The sequence below is a fragment of the Diaphorina citri genome, unplaced genomic scaffold (assembly GCF_000475195.1).
Source record: "Diaphorina citri unplaced genomic scaffold, Diaci psyllid genome assembly version 1.1 scaffold2985, whole genome shotgun sequence".
NCBI classification, from domain to species: domain Eukaryota; kingdom Metazoa; phylum Arthropoda; class Insecta; order Hemiptera; family Psyllidae; genus Diaphorina; species Diaphorina citri.
The window spans coordinates 22,813-40,883 of NW_007380397.1; the positions used below are offsets into that span (position 1 = coordinate 22,813).

General features: G+C 36.5%; 1 protein-coding gene across 2 annotated transcripts in view; it reads right to left on the reverse strand.

The window, feature by feature from the left end:
* The window catches only part of LOC103519847, a 26,841-nt gene that overhangs the window by 2,360 nt on the left and 6,410 nt on the right, over window positions 1-18,071 (reverse strand). Inside the window, exons 1-4 of one of the 2 annotated variants that reach the window (XM_026831174.1) lie at window positions 13,392-13,448; window positions 13,110-13,184; window positions 12,141-12,323; window positions 11,304-11,377 (exon numbers count right to left, since the gene is read on the reverse strand). In XM_026831174.1, the coding sequence (XP_026686975.1) occupies window positions 11,304-11,377; window positions 12,141-12,323; window positions 13,110-13,179 (327 nt within the window). In that variant the 5' untranslated portion in view covers window positions 13,180-13,184; window positions 13,392-13,448. Of the gene's footprint in view, window positions 1-11,303; window positions 11,378-12,140; window positions 12,324-13,109; window positions 13,185-13,391; window positions 13,449-18,071 lie in introns of those variants that run through there. The other variant, XM_008484934.3, reaches the window with a different exon arrangement.

Below are 18,071 nucleotides of genomic sequence, written 5' to 3' on the forward strand. Positions count from 1 at the left end.
TCATTTTACACTTTGGTGAGTAAACCCTCACAGAGCAAGAAAAGTAGATGGTATAACCTCATGTCCCGGTCAGCGGTCAGTAGGAACGTAGGATTCATATATCACCATAATTATGTTTCACTAGTTATTTTCACTTCTTTCGTTCTAATTACTTATTGAATATATTACAGAATCGTTTGCAAGAGTTTCGAGAGCCGATCAAGGAAATGGAAGAAAAATACGAGAAAACCACGAAGCTTACGCCAATCCAAGAATTTCAAAGAGAATTCCGGGCGGGAAGAGACCTTTCGAATTCAACTAGAATACGGTAACTTGAATAAAGATCTTCTCAATGGAGAATGGAATCATTTACCAGTCCAGATTCTGAACCTATAGAAAGTCTTTGTAAAGATAAGTTTGTTTACATTTGCACCCTAGGTACTGAAATTGTACCGAAAGCTTATAGGTACGTACATACGTATTGATACGTATACGTAGGTATTGATTTAAACCAAAGATATTTCCTTTGTTTAGTAAGTTAGTAAGTAGGTATTTAATACCTAAACCTATAGAAAGTCTTTGTAAAGATAAGTTTGTTTACATTTGCACCCTAGGTACTGAAATTGTACCGAAAGCTTATAGGTACGTACAAACGTATTGATACGTATACGTAGGTATTGATTTAAATCAAAGATATTTCCTTTGTTTAGTAAGTAGGTAGGTATTTAATACCTAACTAAGAATACGGTAACTTGAATAAAGATCTTCTCAATGGAGGATGGAATTATTTACCAGTCCAGATTCTGAACCTAGAAAGTCTTTGTAAAAATAAGTTTGCTTACATTTGCACCCTAGGTACTGAAATTGTACCGAAAGCCAATATAGGTACGTACAAATATATTGATACGTATACGTAGGTATTGATTTAAACCAAAGATATTTCCTTTGTTTAGTAAGTAGGTATTTAATACCTTACTCAAATAATTCATTTTTGTTTCAGATGCGCACAAAAAATCATCACACAATTAGAAACAACTCCTCTCAGCAAACAACACGAAGTGACGAATAGAATCAGTCGAATCAACGCACCTCTTACCGATAAACAGACTTGCCCGTCTAGAAGACCTGAACATCGAAGTCAAACACTGTCTTGTAGAAGAGAAAAAGAAAATATTCAAAACTGCTCAAATTCCAGAAAGTACAGTATTTCTATGAGTAGGAAATCCTCTGTAGACAGTAAAGAGTTGAATAAGATAGAACTCGCCAGTAACGTTAGTGGTAAATCAAAACCAATTGAAAAAGTAAATGAGAAAACTAAAGAAAAAGACAGTAAAAGTGATAGTAAGAAAAATAAGAAAGAACTGAGTAAAGCCGAAATCAAGCAGCTCAAAAAACAGGCTAAAGCAGAGAAGAAGAGATTGAAAGAAGAAAAACATCAACGAAGAGAAATTATAATTGAATTTTTTAAAATGGAAAAAAAACACCCAAGTGCCTACTTACCAAAAAGTACCTAAAGAAAGCGTTCTTTTATTTCCCCGACAGGTACTTTTGACATTTCAGGCTCTGACATTTCTACCTGTGAGCATGTAATAAATTACTTTTCTTCCCAAACAAGTGAGGAGGAACGAAGGATGTACATAGTAAGCAAAGAATATTAAAAATTAATGACGTAGAGGGACATGTTGACGTTATATTGACAGGTTATAAACGCAAACAAAGCGGAATGAACCATCAATATTGTCTATCTATTATTATACCAGAACGGCTTTCCTCCGACTTCGACAATAGCTTTAGAACTAAAAGCTATGTATTACTCATAAATATTACGTATAACAGTAAATAGCGACCGAAATGTAGGTACATTTTTTGAAATCCAATTCAGGATCACTTTTGATGTACTTGACTACATAATTAATTCAACCTCTCTGCAAAGATTGAGCCACCAGAACATAATAGGTATTTAACTCACGTGTGACTAACAGCGAGGCCCATGAATTCGGTGACGCTTCTCTCTGCCACATCCTCGTGACAGAACCCCTCTGAGAATAAATGGAGGACTGTGATTCAAATTTCGGCAGTGACATAAAACATTGGAGTCAGAGGAAGACCTTAAACTCTTAAACAAGTTATCACTCTCACAGTCTCACTCAACCAAAGTAAACGAGGGATGGCACATCTGTGGTTGCGGACTTTACCAAAACTTCATCACGACTTTATCCATAATGGGCCTTTTCAGCCCCACGTGGCTTTTCAGGCCAGGGTCAAAAATGCCTGCGAATATTCACAGTCTCACTCAACCAAAGTAAACGAGGGATGGCACATCTGTGGTTGCGGACTTTACCAAAACTTCAACCGAAGTCTCATTCAACCGAAGTAAACGAGGGATGGCACATCTGTGGTTGCGGACTACCAAAACTTCATCACGCCTTTATCCATAATGGGCCTTTTCAGCCCCACGTGGCTTTTCAGGCTAGGGTCAAAAATGCCTGCGAATATCCACCTTCACTCACCTGTGATCCGTGGCAATTTTTCCACGGTGCCCAAGGCTTTGCCTGTGAATCCTGCTATCTCCGCCCCCAAACTGAATCCAATGACGTGCATTTTGTGCAGCGGAAAGCCTTTGGATTGCAGGAAGCGAATGAAAGCGGCAATGAAGTGGAGCTCTTCCTGTTTCTTAGGAGTTTTAACTTCATTGTATAACTTCCAAGGTCTTTGTTGACGGAGGTTTTACTCCCCATCCGGCAACAAGCTTTCCGCCTACTCACAACCTCACCCAGCCTAAGTGAGGCAACAGCACGTGGTCACCCATCCGGATATCAACCACGCGCAACGTTGCTTAACTTCAGTAATCCATCTCGAATTTTGGTAAGCTCTTCCTGTTTCTTAGGAGTTTTAACTTCATTGTATAACTTCCAAGGTCTTTGGTGACGGAGGTTTTACCCGGCAACAAGCTTTCCGCCTACTCACAACCTAAACCAGCCTAAGTGAGGCAACAGCACGTGGTCACCCATCCGGATATCAACCACGCGCAACGTTGCTTAACTTCAGTAATCCATCTCGAATTGGCGCAATCGACGTGTTATCGCCTCTGACTTGTAAGTTCTTTTGTTATGGTAGTGAAATTATTCAAGATAAAAAAAAAAAATCCTTAGGCTAGGATTCGAACCCACACCCTCTCGCTCATTATACGAATGTCTGCATGAACTTACCTTGTGAACAGAAGAAACGTGATGTCATCAGGTTCATTGATGGGGCAGCAGTAGGAACATTTCCCTTTGGGCAAGAACCGAAAAGCATATTTGTTATTGTAGTGAAATTATTCAAGATAAAAAAAAAATCCTTAGGCTAGGATTCGAACCCACACCCTCTCGCTCATTATACGAATGTCTGCATGAACTTACCTTGTGAACAGAAGAAACGTGATGTCATCAGGTTCATTGATGGGGCAGCAGTAGGAACATTTCCCTTTGGGCAAGAACCGAAAAGCATAAGGCAAGGAAGCTGAAAAAACGGTGTTGAAAAGTCAAAATTTCAGCAGTTCCATGTTCTATTCTCCAATCAAGCTTTTTAAAATGGGTTCTTCTTGTTGTTCGGTATATTTATTTATTATAAGGACATATCATACCGCATGTTGATTTTTTCTATTTTAGGCATTGACTTTCGACAAAAAATACTGAAAAAATTGTGGCTATGTAGATATAATGGTCGTATTCAGTTCGAAACTTTGAAAAGTCAAAATTTCAGCAGTTCCATGTTCTATTCTCCAATCAAGCTTGTTAAAATGGGTTCTTCTTGTTGTTCGGTATATTTATTTATTATAAGGACATATCATACCTACCATATGTTAATACCTTTGTAATAGATACCTACTTTGTTGATAATCACAGAATATGCAAGCGGAAGGTACATATGTGTCATATAGACATATTTTTTCTAAACTGTAAAATGGCGAGATCTCTTTGCCCTACGATGTTTGGAAATTTTACTACCTCAAGAAGAGGTATACGAGTATTGTGACTCAAAATGGTCACTCCAAATCATGCTTTCTTGTAAAAACTTTTTTATTGGACTGTCCAGGATTAGTTCAGCTTCTCTGGGCAATCTTAACAGGTAAAGGAGAGAGGATAGGGTGAAATATCAGAAAGAAAAGGATAGAGCGTTGCAATGTAAGACTCTTTCGCATGTGCTGTGGCCATTGTGACCTGTGACATGTTAATGTCTCTTTGTCTCTGTTCAATGTTGTCATGTTTATTGTATACCGCGGTGTTTTGTGTCATTATTAATGTCATATTTACTCCCAACCCCAACTCTGCATTAGAAAGAGGTATACGAGTATTGTGACTCAAAATGGTCACTCCAAATCATGCTTTCTTGTAAAAACTTTTTTATTGGACTATCCAGGATTAGTTCATCTTCTCTGGGCAATCTTAACAGGTAAAGGAGAGAGGATAGGGTGAAATATCAGAAAGAAAAGGCTAGAGCGTTGCAATGTAAGACTCTTTCGCATGTGTTGTGGCCATTGTGACCTGTGACATGTTAATGCCTCTATGTCTTTGTTCAATGTTGTCATGTTTATTGTATACCGCGGTGTTTTGTGTCATTATTAATGTCATATTTACTCCCAACCCCAACATTCTATCTGCATTAAAAGTCACACTAGTAACTTTTCCAAATGGCATCATTCAACCAAGCTATTTGGTCAAATGAACACTATTTGTGGTTGATCACCTTTTTGTTATGATCGTATATGTCTGGGTTCATGATATACCTAATGCTATATTGGACGGACATGGTATGGATAGCTCCCCCTAAACAAATCAGGTAATCACTACAGTAAACGTTGCTGAACTTCCATGTTCTAACCTCGTGTGTGTAAAGTCCGCCCTGCCAAGCACTGAAAGCCCTGCGAAGCACTAAAAGCTGGCCATTCGTGTTTCCAATTACCAAGCACTTAAACGTGTTTCCATTTTCCAACCTTCCAACTTCATCGGAAAGAAAATATTCCCCCTCTGAAATTGGCATAGCTTATAAATTATTATCAAGCATCAATGCAGGGGTAATTGTCTCTCCCATTATTCACTCCCTTCGTATCAGCATCCGTGGTGCATCTGCATACAGTCTCCATCTCTCCCCATTGCTAATTTCACCCCCTCCTACCCTATTTTTTGAAACAGTTCCAAAGCACATAATGTGTATAATATAATGCTATAATGTACATAAGTAGGTACCTATTTTGTGATGGGTCTTCGTTAACGACCAATTTTATAGTGTTCTGTCCCTCTATCTGAGGCCTTCACTTACCATCTTTCACCGTAGTACCACTTTCGCCATTAGCCTGCTCTGTGAAGCCGTGTATGTAGAACACAGTGGTCATTTGTCTATTCATGTGAGACATTTTGAGGTCCATTTCATGTCCAGCACGTAAGATATCCGGTGTGTGAGAATTGGCCCTGGAAAGTAATGAATTGAATAAAATTAATTTCATATAAGAATAATTAATATTTTTATCATGACAATTACGAATTGAACAAAGTTTGAATGGAATTGAATTGAAAGTCAACCAGTGAAGTATTAATTTATATTGTCTACTTTCAAAGGTTCTCAATTTTTCACAATTTGATCTTGATTGAAAAAGCTTGGAGTTGAAGTTTTGATGACGACGAAATATCAAGTCCAGAATAGAGCTTCTACTTTTCCCTTGCCACCATTGGCGCTCTCTAACTCGCCGTGCATAGGCACACCTACATGTTTATCAGGGGCTATAGTTACTTATACCTCTATCTGGCGTTTGGCGTAAATACGTAAGTTAGAGGATTCACATTGGTGACAAAATGCTCTGAACGGCCAGAAACAATATCTTCTCGGCTCTATCTCTCGGTAGCTAACCAAGTTAGTGGTCAAGGACGAAATCGCCTACTCACAGAAGTGCTCTATTGAGTTCTTTCTCAGCAGCTGACGGATATGGCAGCCCGGTTGAACAGGAAAGCCTCCATTAGGGAAGAAGTCAGCATGCCCAATCGGGACTGGGAAGCCCAGAATACCTCCATCCGTGTGAATCACGTCAACAAAGTCGGCGTCCTCCTTGGATAGGTGACCTTCGCCACCGGTGAATCCGTAGAGCGGAAATGCTGGATCTAAACCTGGGAATAAAGAATTAGGAAACCTGAAATTTGCTTAGACAAATGTGCAATTCTGTGTGCTATTGTTAGATTAGCCCCAGCTACGATTTTATTTCATCCTTTCAAAATGTAATGAAGTAGATCTCTAAACAAAAAGTAGGTAGGTACTTGAGACTCGGGATTTTTCCACCTACGTTGTTTCTGAGTGGGAGGTAAAAAAAAAGTCTCCATTGTGTCTTAAACATCAACGAAGAGAAATTATAATTGAATTTTTTAAAATGGAAAAAAAACACCCAAGTGCCTACTTACCAAAAAGTACCTAAAGAAAGATATGGCAGCCCGGTTGAACAGGAAAGCCTCCATTAGGGAAGAAGTCAGCATGCCCAATCGGGACTGGGAAGCCCAGAATACCTCCATCTGTGTGAATCACGTCAACAAAGTCCGCGTCCTCCTTGGATAGGTGACCTTCGCCACCGGTGAATCCGTAGAGCGGAAATGCTGGATCTAAACCTGGGAATAAAGAATTAAGAATAATTATTAGAAGAATTCATTATAGGTACATGTAGCTCCAGTAATACTAAAACGCCTTGGATTTGTAAATGGAGGACTGTGATTCAAATTTCGGCTGCGACATAAAACATTGGAGTCAGAGGAAGACCTTAAACTCTTAAACAAGTTATCACTCTCACAGTCTCACTCAACCGAAGTAAATGAGGGGTGGCACATCTGTGGTTGTGGACCACCAAAACTTCATCACGCCTTTATCCATAATGGGCCTTTTCAGCCCCACGTGGCTTTTCAGGCCAGGGTCAAAAATGCCTGCGAATATCCACCCTCACTCACCTGTGATCCGTGGCAATTTGTCCACGGTGCCCAAGGCTTTGCCTGTGAATCCTGCTATCTCCGCCCCCAAACTGAATCCAATGACGTGCATCTTGTGCAGCGGAAAGCCTTTGGATTGCAGGAAGCGAATGAAAGCGGCAATGAAGTGGCCGACAATGTGAGTGTTGGTGGCAGCGTTGGTGTACCAGGGAAAGGCGGACAGGCCACTCCAGTCTACGAGGATGATGTTGAAATCACCGCGTCTCAGATAGGCTGGAAATGGAAATTTGGTATACCTAAGCGACAGAATAATATTTTATCATGCGTAGGATTTTCTATATTTGGAAGCAAAGCTTACATAAAAATAAATAAAAACCTTTGCAGGTTCCAAAAATAGATTTCCCCGTCGAGATTTTCCAAGAAAAAAGAAAATGTGGAAAAAGGAAAATATGATGCTTAAATATTGTATAACAAAGTAAAATAGAAACACTTTGAGAATTCCTAATACCTATAAATAATTTATTGACTATCTTTCTTATATTTACCCTGACATTGAACATTGTATACGCGGATTTCAGAAGAATTGCATGAATGGAAAACACCGGTATGAGGCTATGAGGTGGAAATATGAAAAAATAAAAAAGGAACAAGTAAAAAAATCCGCACCAAAAGTGGACAATTTTCCAAACAGTTTTAAAAATAATAAATATCGCACTTTCTGAGATAGTTAAAAAATGCTACGTCACCTCATATTAGAAAAAAGTCTAATAAAAGAAATTGTGTAGCTAATAAAAGAAATCATGTAGCTTGAACTGATAGTTTTTAACAGTTTAATGAGGTTCTGTGACAACGAAAGATAAATGTCAAGGAAATACTGAACACAGACTGCAGAGATCTAAACTTGAAATAAGGTTGGATCACAGCAACGAACTCCAAAGTAGGTACATATTCCCCATTGTTTACCTATCTGAGAACGAAGAAGAATCTTCATAATGACATAACTCTCCTAAGTTCTTTCATATTTTTTGTGGGTATCACATTATTACCAAGTGCTCCCTATGCAATACAGCTACAGCTGACTGATAGGTCTCATCAAACTGAAATTGATGGATAGGTACCCTACCTGAGGAACAATTAGGAAAATAGGTACAATGATAAATTGCTTTCAGTTTACTCGGGGGAAAAATGCGGAAATTGTTCTTATAAGTTCCAGTGATATAATAAGCTTTTGGGTTTCTGCAAATTTACGGATCCCCACGAACTCTGAAACCCTTGGTAAACTTCGTTCTCACCTTCCGAGGACCAAGTCTGTACCAATAACCTTTTCAACAACGCAGTTTGTCTCGTTGGAAATTTAAGACAATATTCCAATTTCATAAATTGTTTTGGTCTCATCTTTTTTCTAGTCTTCAAAATTCAGTAGAATCTTGTGACCATATTTGTTACTATGAGAAGATCACTTACCATGAGTAGGAAATCCTCGGTTGACAGTAAAGAGTTGGATAAGATAGAACTCGCCAGTAACGCTACTGGTAAATCAAAATCCATTGAAAAAGTAAATGAGAAAACTAAAGAAAAAGACAGTAAAAGTGATAGTAAGAAAAACAAGAAAGAACTGAGTAAAGCCGAAATCAAGCAGCTCAAAAAACAGGCTAAAGCAGAGAAGAAGAGATTGAAAGAAGAAGCCAAAAGACTGGCTAAGGAAAATAAGCAACAATGTAGAAAATAATGTCTAAAAGGTCATAATATGAGACTTGATTGGCAACTTTTAGTTGCTCATCCTGATCCTTGATTTGAAATTGAAGATTTCTTCGAATTTCATTATGTAGCTTCCCACTATTTCCCATTAGGTGCTCTTATGTATTGTTCGTAGATACATTTTTAATTAAATCTGAAAGCAATATTGTCAACTACCTATTTAAATTAAGTGTAAATATGAGCCGGAATGACCACTGTATTTATCAGATTTATCTTTAAAGATGGACTCAAGTTGTTCTCTTTCATGATAATTTTGTTGTCCCTGTTTCCCAAATTAGAAAGACGAACGCTTGTTTAAAAAAGTAAAATTCAGTTCGCAGGTTTTCTAAGAAACCTTTCCAAACGAATTGCAGGTATTAGGTGTCAAACTGGTTCGTTTAACCCCCCCTTCCCAGCCCTCCCTAAAAAGTTCATAAATAATAGATTTAGGCATTAGAATAGTAGATGATAGGGTAGTTAGTTACATATCATTTATTACATTAATGTTAAGCTCTCATTGTTATTGTAGTGAAATTTTCGTTAGTGAAACTCCCGTCATAGAAGAGGTTCACCTATTTGTACTTAATGACTAAAGTATACATTTTCATTACCTAGATAAGTACCTACTTGCATTTATTTTACTTAGGCAAGTAGTTACCTACCTGATAGGTAACCATATTAAAAATGGATTTTGTCGAATTATGGGGGTTTGAATTATTTAGAAGGATATTGATAGTAACTGAGCAAGAAGGAAGGTGAATGTGAAGTGCGGGGCTAACAGTTTTCGTTGGATGTTCTTTTAAAATTAATTTTCATGACAGATAATCACGGACTAGTTAACTTTTTCTTTCAAGAGAAGGAGAAAGTTTTCTATAGAAATTGTTAGAACAGAAATCCCGGAAACAGAACCAAAGGGAGAAGAAAGAAGAAGTTTGATGAAAGGGAGACTTCCTTTTCTGCTGGTTTCGCATCTATCAGTCCTAAAGGAAATAATTACCCGTAGATTAAACTGAGTAGTTTTACCTTACCTTTTTAAGCCTTTAGCTTCATCCTTCAATGCAAAGGTTCCCAATTTGTGGTACGCGTACCACTAGTCACTTTAACATTTTTTTAATTGACCTCATTTTGAATTCGAACGATCATTCTACCAGTAATGGTAGGTATGTACTTATTAATGCAATTTTCCATCAGTTGAAGCTCGACTAAGGAAACAATATTAACAACTTACCGCTTTCCCCCAGCAGGTTTCCTATAATCTCTTTATCAGAGGAGGAATGACAATGATATAGATGATTACAGCCCTTCTTTAATCCCTAGGGAATCCCTTCCCAGTGATCAACATTGAATTAAGCTCATTAGGAATTCAATCAATAACGCATCAGGGCTTTGGAATAAGTGATTAAGTACATAGAAGTTTCTATCACAATGTAATTTGATTGAATAATGGTTACTAATGATAACATGCAATATGTTAATACCTTTGTAGATACCTACTTCGTTGATAATCACAGAATATGCAAGCGGAAGGTACATATGTGTCATATAGACATATTTTGTCTAAACTGTAAAATGGCGAGATCTCTTTCATTTTACACTTTGGTGAGTAAACCCTCACAGAGCAAGAAAAGTAGATGGTATAACCTCATGTCCCGGTCAGCGGTCAGTAGGAACGTAGGATTCATATATCACCATAATTATGTTTCACTAGTTATTTTCACTTCTTTCGTTCTAATTACTTATTGAATATATTACAGAATCGTTTGCAAGAGTTTCGAGAGCCGATCAAAGAAATGGAAGAAAAATACGAGAAAACCACGAAGCTTACGCCAATCCAAGAATTTCAAAGAGAATTCCGGGCGCATGACGGAATGTTAGGGACTAATTAGCAAAAATAAAATAGGATTGCTTACAAAAATTGTCTGTAAGTAGATAAATGTCACGAATTTCGTAGTTCATCCTCGTCATATCTGAACCTGTGTGAGTGAAATTTATTCACCCACACACAGGCAGCTTCGTGTTTTATGCAATTTATCCCATTTTCTGTACCTAAAAGTTAACAACTTTACTTCATGACGGAATGTTAGGGACTAATTAGCAAAAATAAAATAGGATTACTTACAAAAATTGTTTGTAAGTAGATAAATGTCACGAATTTCGTAGTTCACCCTCGTCATATCTGAACCTGTGTGAGTGAAATTTATTCACAACACTCAGGCAGCTTCGTGTTTTATGCAATTTATCCCATTTTCTGTAGGTACCTAAAAGGATTAAATATTCTTTCATCGACACACCCTCCAAAATACGATCGCAAAACATGCCCAGTGATCGTGAGACTAAACTAATCACTTACCATGCCCCATTTGGCCATGTAGTTTTCTACAATCTTCTGAGAACACATGTAGTCTCGCGAATATTATATTCGTCCATAGACCATAGACACACCCTCCGAAATACGATCACAAAACATACCTAGTGATCGTGAGACTAACCTAACCACTTACCATGCCCCATTTGGCCATGTAGTTTTCTACAATCTTCTGAGAACACATGTAGTCTGATTATATTCGTCCATAGACCATAGACACACCCTCCGAAATACGATCGCAAAACATGCCTAGTGATCGTGAGACTAACCTAACCACTTACCATGCCCCATTTGGCCATGTAGTTTTCTACAATCTTCTGAGAACACATGTAGTCTCGCGAACAGTCTGCAAAAGCTAGAAACAAAAGGAACGCATTTCAGCAAAGTCAGTCATCCTCTTGTTCTTTCTTTTCCTCTCCTTCTCCTTCTTTTTCTGAGGAAAGTCTCTTGTTAACTTTATAGGCATTTCTCTAAGTAGAAATCTGAAAAACTCTCAATGTCTCAATTAATTGTGGTATTCAATCTTTTTCTGAGGAAAGGCAAAAATAGTATTGACCGTGGTGGGCTCCAAGTTGTAACTTGACAATTTTACATCGAGTTTTCTCGAAATGATTTTGCTTGGTCCGCGATAACTTTGATGGAATGTAGTACCTACAGATCTTCGTCTCACTAATTTAGGTCTTGGTAGGTATAAACAGTGCTTATTTATTTATCAGTAGGAATAAGTATACAATGGATTTAAATACAACCATAAATTTCTGAGGAAAGGCAAAAATAGTATTGACCGTAGTGGGCTCCAAGTTGTAACTTGACAATTTTACATCGAGTTTTCTCGAAATGATTTTGCTTGGTCCGCGATAACTTTGATGGAATGTGGTACAGATCTTCGTCACACTAATTTAGGTCTTGGTAGGTATAAACAGTGCTTATTTATTTATCAGTAGGAATAAGTATACAATGGATTTAAATACAACCATAAAGTTCGTCACACTAATTTAGGTCTTGGTAGGTAATTAGGTATAAACAGTGCTTATATTTATTTATCAGTATAGGAATAAGTATACAATGGATTTAAATACAACCATAAAAGTAAGTAAGTGCCAAATACCGCCTCTTACCATTGTCTCTATCAGGATCATCATCAGGTAGTGTCACTCTACCCGAGTCCACCCAGTAATGTCTAGGAATGTAAAACGGACCACAGTAACCTCTCTGACACCCAAATGAGACGTTACAGCTGGTGGATGCGTGACAAAGACATTTCATACAGAGGGGACCCAAATTCGAGACATACTTTGCTCCTGGAAATTCGAAGTAAACAAAGGTGAATTATCCTTCGACACTCAACAGAAATTCAACTTGAGGGACGTCCTTTATAAATTTAGGGTGCCCGCAGAACGAGGCATTGAAGATGAAGCATACTATTTAAGCATAAGCGTTGAAAAGAAAAAAAAAATTATAATAATAAAATAAAAACAAACAAATGAGTATAGCCGTAAGTATACCTACTTACCTACCTGTTTACTATTTTTTTCATGAATTGACAAATTCCCACAAACTAATAGCTCTGGATGTATCTAAAACCTATTTTAATCGATGAAGTAAGTGCATAGGTAGTAGTTCCCTATGGTACCTATAGATCCTATAACTCATAAATTTCACGTCATTTCTTCAGATATGTATAGGTAGCTACATTTATCTTCGTGCAAAGTCCCCCAGAAGAATGCATCAGCTACAATGAAAATATTAAGTATGCCTATGGTCTATCTTCTATCTACCTACTTAATACCTATCACATAAAGGGCAATTAATATTAACATTTATTTATACATATTAGTAATGGCAACATATCTACTTAACGGAAGCTCACCTTGAATGATGATTAAGACGCTGCAGAAATACACAAGAAACCAGACATAGTGCTTGGGTGATGCTGCCGCAATGATCAACTACTAAGTGTCTATGTCTATCTTCTATCTACTTAATACCTATCACATAATTGGCAATTAAAAAAGGACAATTAATATTATCTATTATTTATTTATACATATTAGTAATGGCAACACGTCTACTCAACGGAAGCTCACCTTGAATGATGATTAAGACGCTGCAGAAATACACAAGAAACCAGACATAGTGCTTGGGTGATGCTGCCATTGAAGGTTCCGGGCGGGAAGAGACCTTTCGAATTCAACTAGAATACGGTAACTTGAATAAAGATCTTCTCAATGGAGGATGGAATTATTTACCAGTCCAGATTCTGAACCTAGAAAGTCTTTGTAAAGATAAGTTTGTTTACATTTGCACCCTAGGTACTGAAATTGTACCGAAAGCTTATAGGTACGTACAAACGTATTGAGCCATTGAAGAAAACGTATGACAATCACTGGCCCATTGGATAATTCAAAGTGTTCTAAGCTTCTAAGATTGAAAATTGAGTTACCTGAAAGAATATTGTAAAGTTTACAAAGATTTACCCGAAGATATTGAAAATTATGTATGTAGGTACCTATATTTTACAAGAATACAGGATGAACATTTTTAAATTGGTATGTAGAAATCCCTTTAATATCAGATGTGCTCTTTCAAAAACAGGTTTATCAATGACACCCGCAAGGACACATACATAGGTGTTAAGCAAACCTGAACAGGGAAAGATACTAGAAATATTAAATTAAAATTATTTATTTAAGCACAGAACAAAATGGACTTTTAGGATCCTGAAAACAATAAAATTAGTCTGAAACTTCAACACAAATTTCAGAACACCATTACCTCAATCCAAAGTAAGAAAACCAAGTACCCACCTAAAATTGAAAACGTTTCTTTAAATAAACCAGATAAAATTCCAACTTAAGATGTAATATTAGATAGACAAAATATTAATCTAGTATTTTTGATAAAATTAAAATCGTTTACACGTATAACAAGCTCTCTGCTTGACCACTGGCGACTGAAGACTAAACTTGAACCAAGGACCAAGGTAGAACTAGAACCAAGTTATACGCGAAGAAACGTAAACAGCATAAAACAGAATCATTATGTTGGTAATAATTATATAGATTCGATAATAATCGGTACATATAAAGTTATGACGTTATCTTGATTTAGAATCACACATGAAGAAGTTGTATTAGGTATTTTATATGTTTGTCCACTCAGAGTCTATAAAAATAGTAGGGATAAACCCGTAGGCATACTTGCTACACCAATCCAAAGTAAGAAAACCAAATACCCACCTAAAATTGAAAACGTTTCTTTAAATAAACCAGATAAAATTCCAACATAAGATGTAATATTAGATAGACAAAATATTAATCTAGTATTTGATAAAATTAAAATCGTTTACACGTAACAAGCTCTCTGCTTGACCACTGGCGACTGAAGACTAAACTTGAACCAAGGACCAAGGTAGAACTAGAACCAAGCTCTTTCAAAAACAGGGATATCAATGACACCCGCAAGGACACATAGGTGTTAAGCAAACCTGAACAGGGAAAGATACCAGAAATATTAAATTAAAATTATTTATCTAAGCACAGAACAAAATGGACTTTTAGGATCCTGAAAACAATAAAATTAGTCTGAAACTTCAACACAAATTTCAGAACACCATTACACCAATCCAAAGTAAGAAAACCAAGTACCCACCTAAAATTGAAAACGTTTCTTTAAATAAACCAGATAAAATTCCAACTTAAGATGTAATATTAGATAGACAAAAATCCTATAGCACAAAGAAAGATTTCAACTAGACAAAGTACTTAAGAAAGAAAGACATAAAACAACAGGCTCTGAACCTTTAGCAAATGGAAACAATTAATAAGTGTGATGATGATGATGATGATGATATAGACAAAATATTAATCTAGTATTTGATAAAATTAAAATTGTTTACACGTAACAAGCTCTCTGCTTGACCACTGGCGACTGAAGACTAAACTTGAACCAAGGACCAAGGTAGAACTAGAACCAAGTTATTGATAAAATTAAAATCGTTTACACGTATAACAAGCTCTCTGCTTGACCACTGGCGACTGAAGACTAAACTTGAACCAAGGACCAAGGTAGAACTAGAACCAAGTTATACGCGAAGAAACGTAAACAGCATAAAACAGAATCATTATGTTGGTAATTATATAGATTCGATAATAATCGGTATAAAGTTATGACGTTATCTTGATTTAGAATCACACATGAAGAAGTTGTGTTAGGTATTTTATATGTTTGTCCACTCAGAGTCTATAAAAATAGTAGGGATAAACCCGTAGGCATACTTGATATCTAGGTAGGTAGGTACCTACGAAGTAGGTGTGAATATAGTTTGGTTTATCCTTATACTGCACCAGTGCACCATGCAAGTAGGTATTAGATTTGATAATGAGTTAGATTATTTTTCATCAGGTAAGTAGGTATGTCGTCATCCGTGGCCGTAGGATCTTATTTACAAATTATTTTACTTTGACACCAATAGATACATAGGTATATTCTTTCACATCCGATAAATACCTAAGGATCATTTCATCGAAGACCATAGGCGTGGTATTCCAATCTGGGATGCATGTTTATTTCTTACTGGGTTCCTGGTTCAATTACCGAAAATATTAGAACGAAATGGAGAAATAAGCAGTTTCTCATTATTACGCCTTCAATTCATTCCACTGAATACTAACGTGAGTACATTTTAGGTTCAAATAGTATTCGATAAAATTGAAGGCGCATTTTCTACATATACACTTATCTCAAGTTTTTTCTATAGCCTCCCCTCTCTCAGATGCAAGGAGACTTCTCGGTACCTATGAAATATGAAACCATCAAAGAAACCGAGGTAAACTGAAATCAAAGGTGAACTTCAAAGGCGCACTATTGCCAGTAACAATCTCAGTGAAAGGTTAATTTTATTAACAACAAATAAGGAATATTCTTTCAAGTGCAACTCGTAAAATTGATCCAGAACACTTAATAACGCTGGTGTTTACAAAAAGTCAATCTGTTTTAATATTCTTATCAACTGATGCATTTCATAAACTCCAAGCGAGATGCCGCAGTGACGGAGTGCAATAAAATTGAAATGCACTCAGATTGCGAATTACGTACGTGTGTTTTCAAAGTGCGTTTTATTTTGATCAATAATAAATTATTAATAATCACCTCGTCCTGTAGACTCGGAGCCTAGGTTAATAATAATAGGTACCTACTTGGTGAGAATGGTGAGTCAGGTAGCCAGATGCATAGGTATAGGTATATCCACTTACCACTCCTTAAAGTATCACATGAGGCGGCAAATAAATTTGTACAATCGAGCATTATAGAGCCCTATTTTCTTTCATACCTACTCTAAACATATACATAATTAAATATCCTACATTTTTGTAAGAGTTAGTAATAATCATGTCTAGGAGTACTTTATGTACCTAGTAGTAGGCAATAATATCCAAATTGAAAATTCATTTGCCAAAGTGCTTTTTTTCTAATCCAAGTAGGCAATGTGTAGAAAATCCGTTTCCTTCTTAATACGAAAAAGTGTAATCTGTTTTCCAGTGTTTTCTCAAGTCTTTATTGTGATTTTCTCATTCTAACTTTCTCACAAAAGAAACTAGAACAGTTTTGAAATCGTGTCAAATAACACAAACAGCAGCTTTGAACTTATATCTTGCATAGGAAAGCGAAAGAACGTTTTATTTGTGGATTTTCATTCGTGCTTTACAAGTTTAGAAACATTTGACTCGTTTGGATGGTTTTCCTTCTTGTGGATCGGTTGCATAGAGTGATTCCTCCAGGAGTTCGTTATAAATGAAGGTGAGTTTAGCTTTAGTGTCTCGTGATTTTGAACTTTTTCCCTAAGAGTAAGTAAAATCAGTGGAATCGGGACAAATTTAACACTTTCGGTGCCACGTCAGTTGTTTTTAACTGACATGGCATTACCGAAAAAGTGAGTGTCAGTTATAGGGTCTCACTTTCCGTGTGTGTCAGTTGTTTTTAACTGCCTCTGCAATGCTTTGAGCATAGGAATTGAAATCTGGGGCCCCTGAGGAATCATTGGCAATTTTTTTCATGAAAATATCTTGAGAAATAAAGAAATGGGATCAAAAACAAAATCCCCCTGTCACAAATAACTGACAGGGGGATCTATTTGGGGCCTAAGGGTAAACTCTTCATTTTAGGCGTGGGCACTGAGAGTGTTAATGGAAAGACAGAGAATAGAATAAAAGACGACGACAACGAAGACGAGGAAGAAAAACAGAATTATATGGAAAGAGGTCCTCACAGGTATAAAGGACCATAATAATAGAATATAATGTGAAAAAACATAAAACATAATAAATGTTGAGCCATTAGTATATTTTCAAGTTAACACAAAGGAACGAGGCAGAAAAATAAAAGTGAGAAAAAATCCTGAAGAATTCTCTAAAGACATAATAATAATTATGATAATGATGTTAGGCGAAGTGATGTACAACAGTCGTTCTCAGCGAATGTCTGGGAAAACAGGATGTGATGTGGTCAATATTAGGTGTATATGACACAAAAAGGCCACATTTCAGTCCATTTTTCAAAATGCTGCAATTCAAAAGCTGTTTGAAATGTCTTCTGAAATTCACAGAGTTTTGTTTGTTATTCAAAAGACATTTCAATAGATCTTGAATGGGTTTCAGAGAACCCACATCTTAAAATATTTTTGGTAACCAGGCTGAGTAAAAATTGGTTCCTCCATTCCAACTCTCTTTGAAGTTCCACAACAAAATTTCAAAGGCGTAGCTTTTTTATAGGTTGTTTGGTTTTGAATGATGACTCTTGGGAGATCTCTACTTCTACATGATTTAAAACTTTCCAAGTTAATAATATTATTGTATTACCTACCTAATAATATTATTGTATTAAGTCATTAAGTTGTTTACCTGGTTATATTGGTTTCATCATTTTATAATGGCTGAATGTTCGCCAGACTTCCCTTTGAACAAAAGACAAAGGACTTGCGGTGTTGTATTGAGGTAAAAAAGTGAAAAAAAAAAAAAAAAAAAAAAAAAAAAAAATTCTCAAAAGAAAAA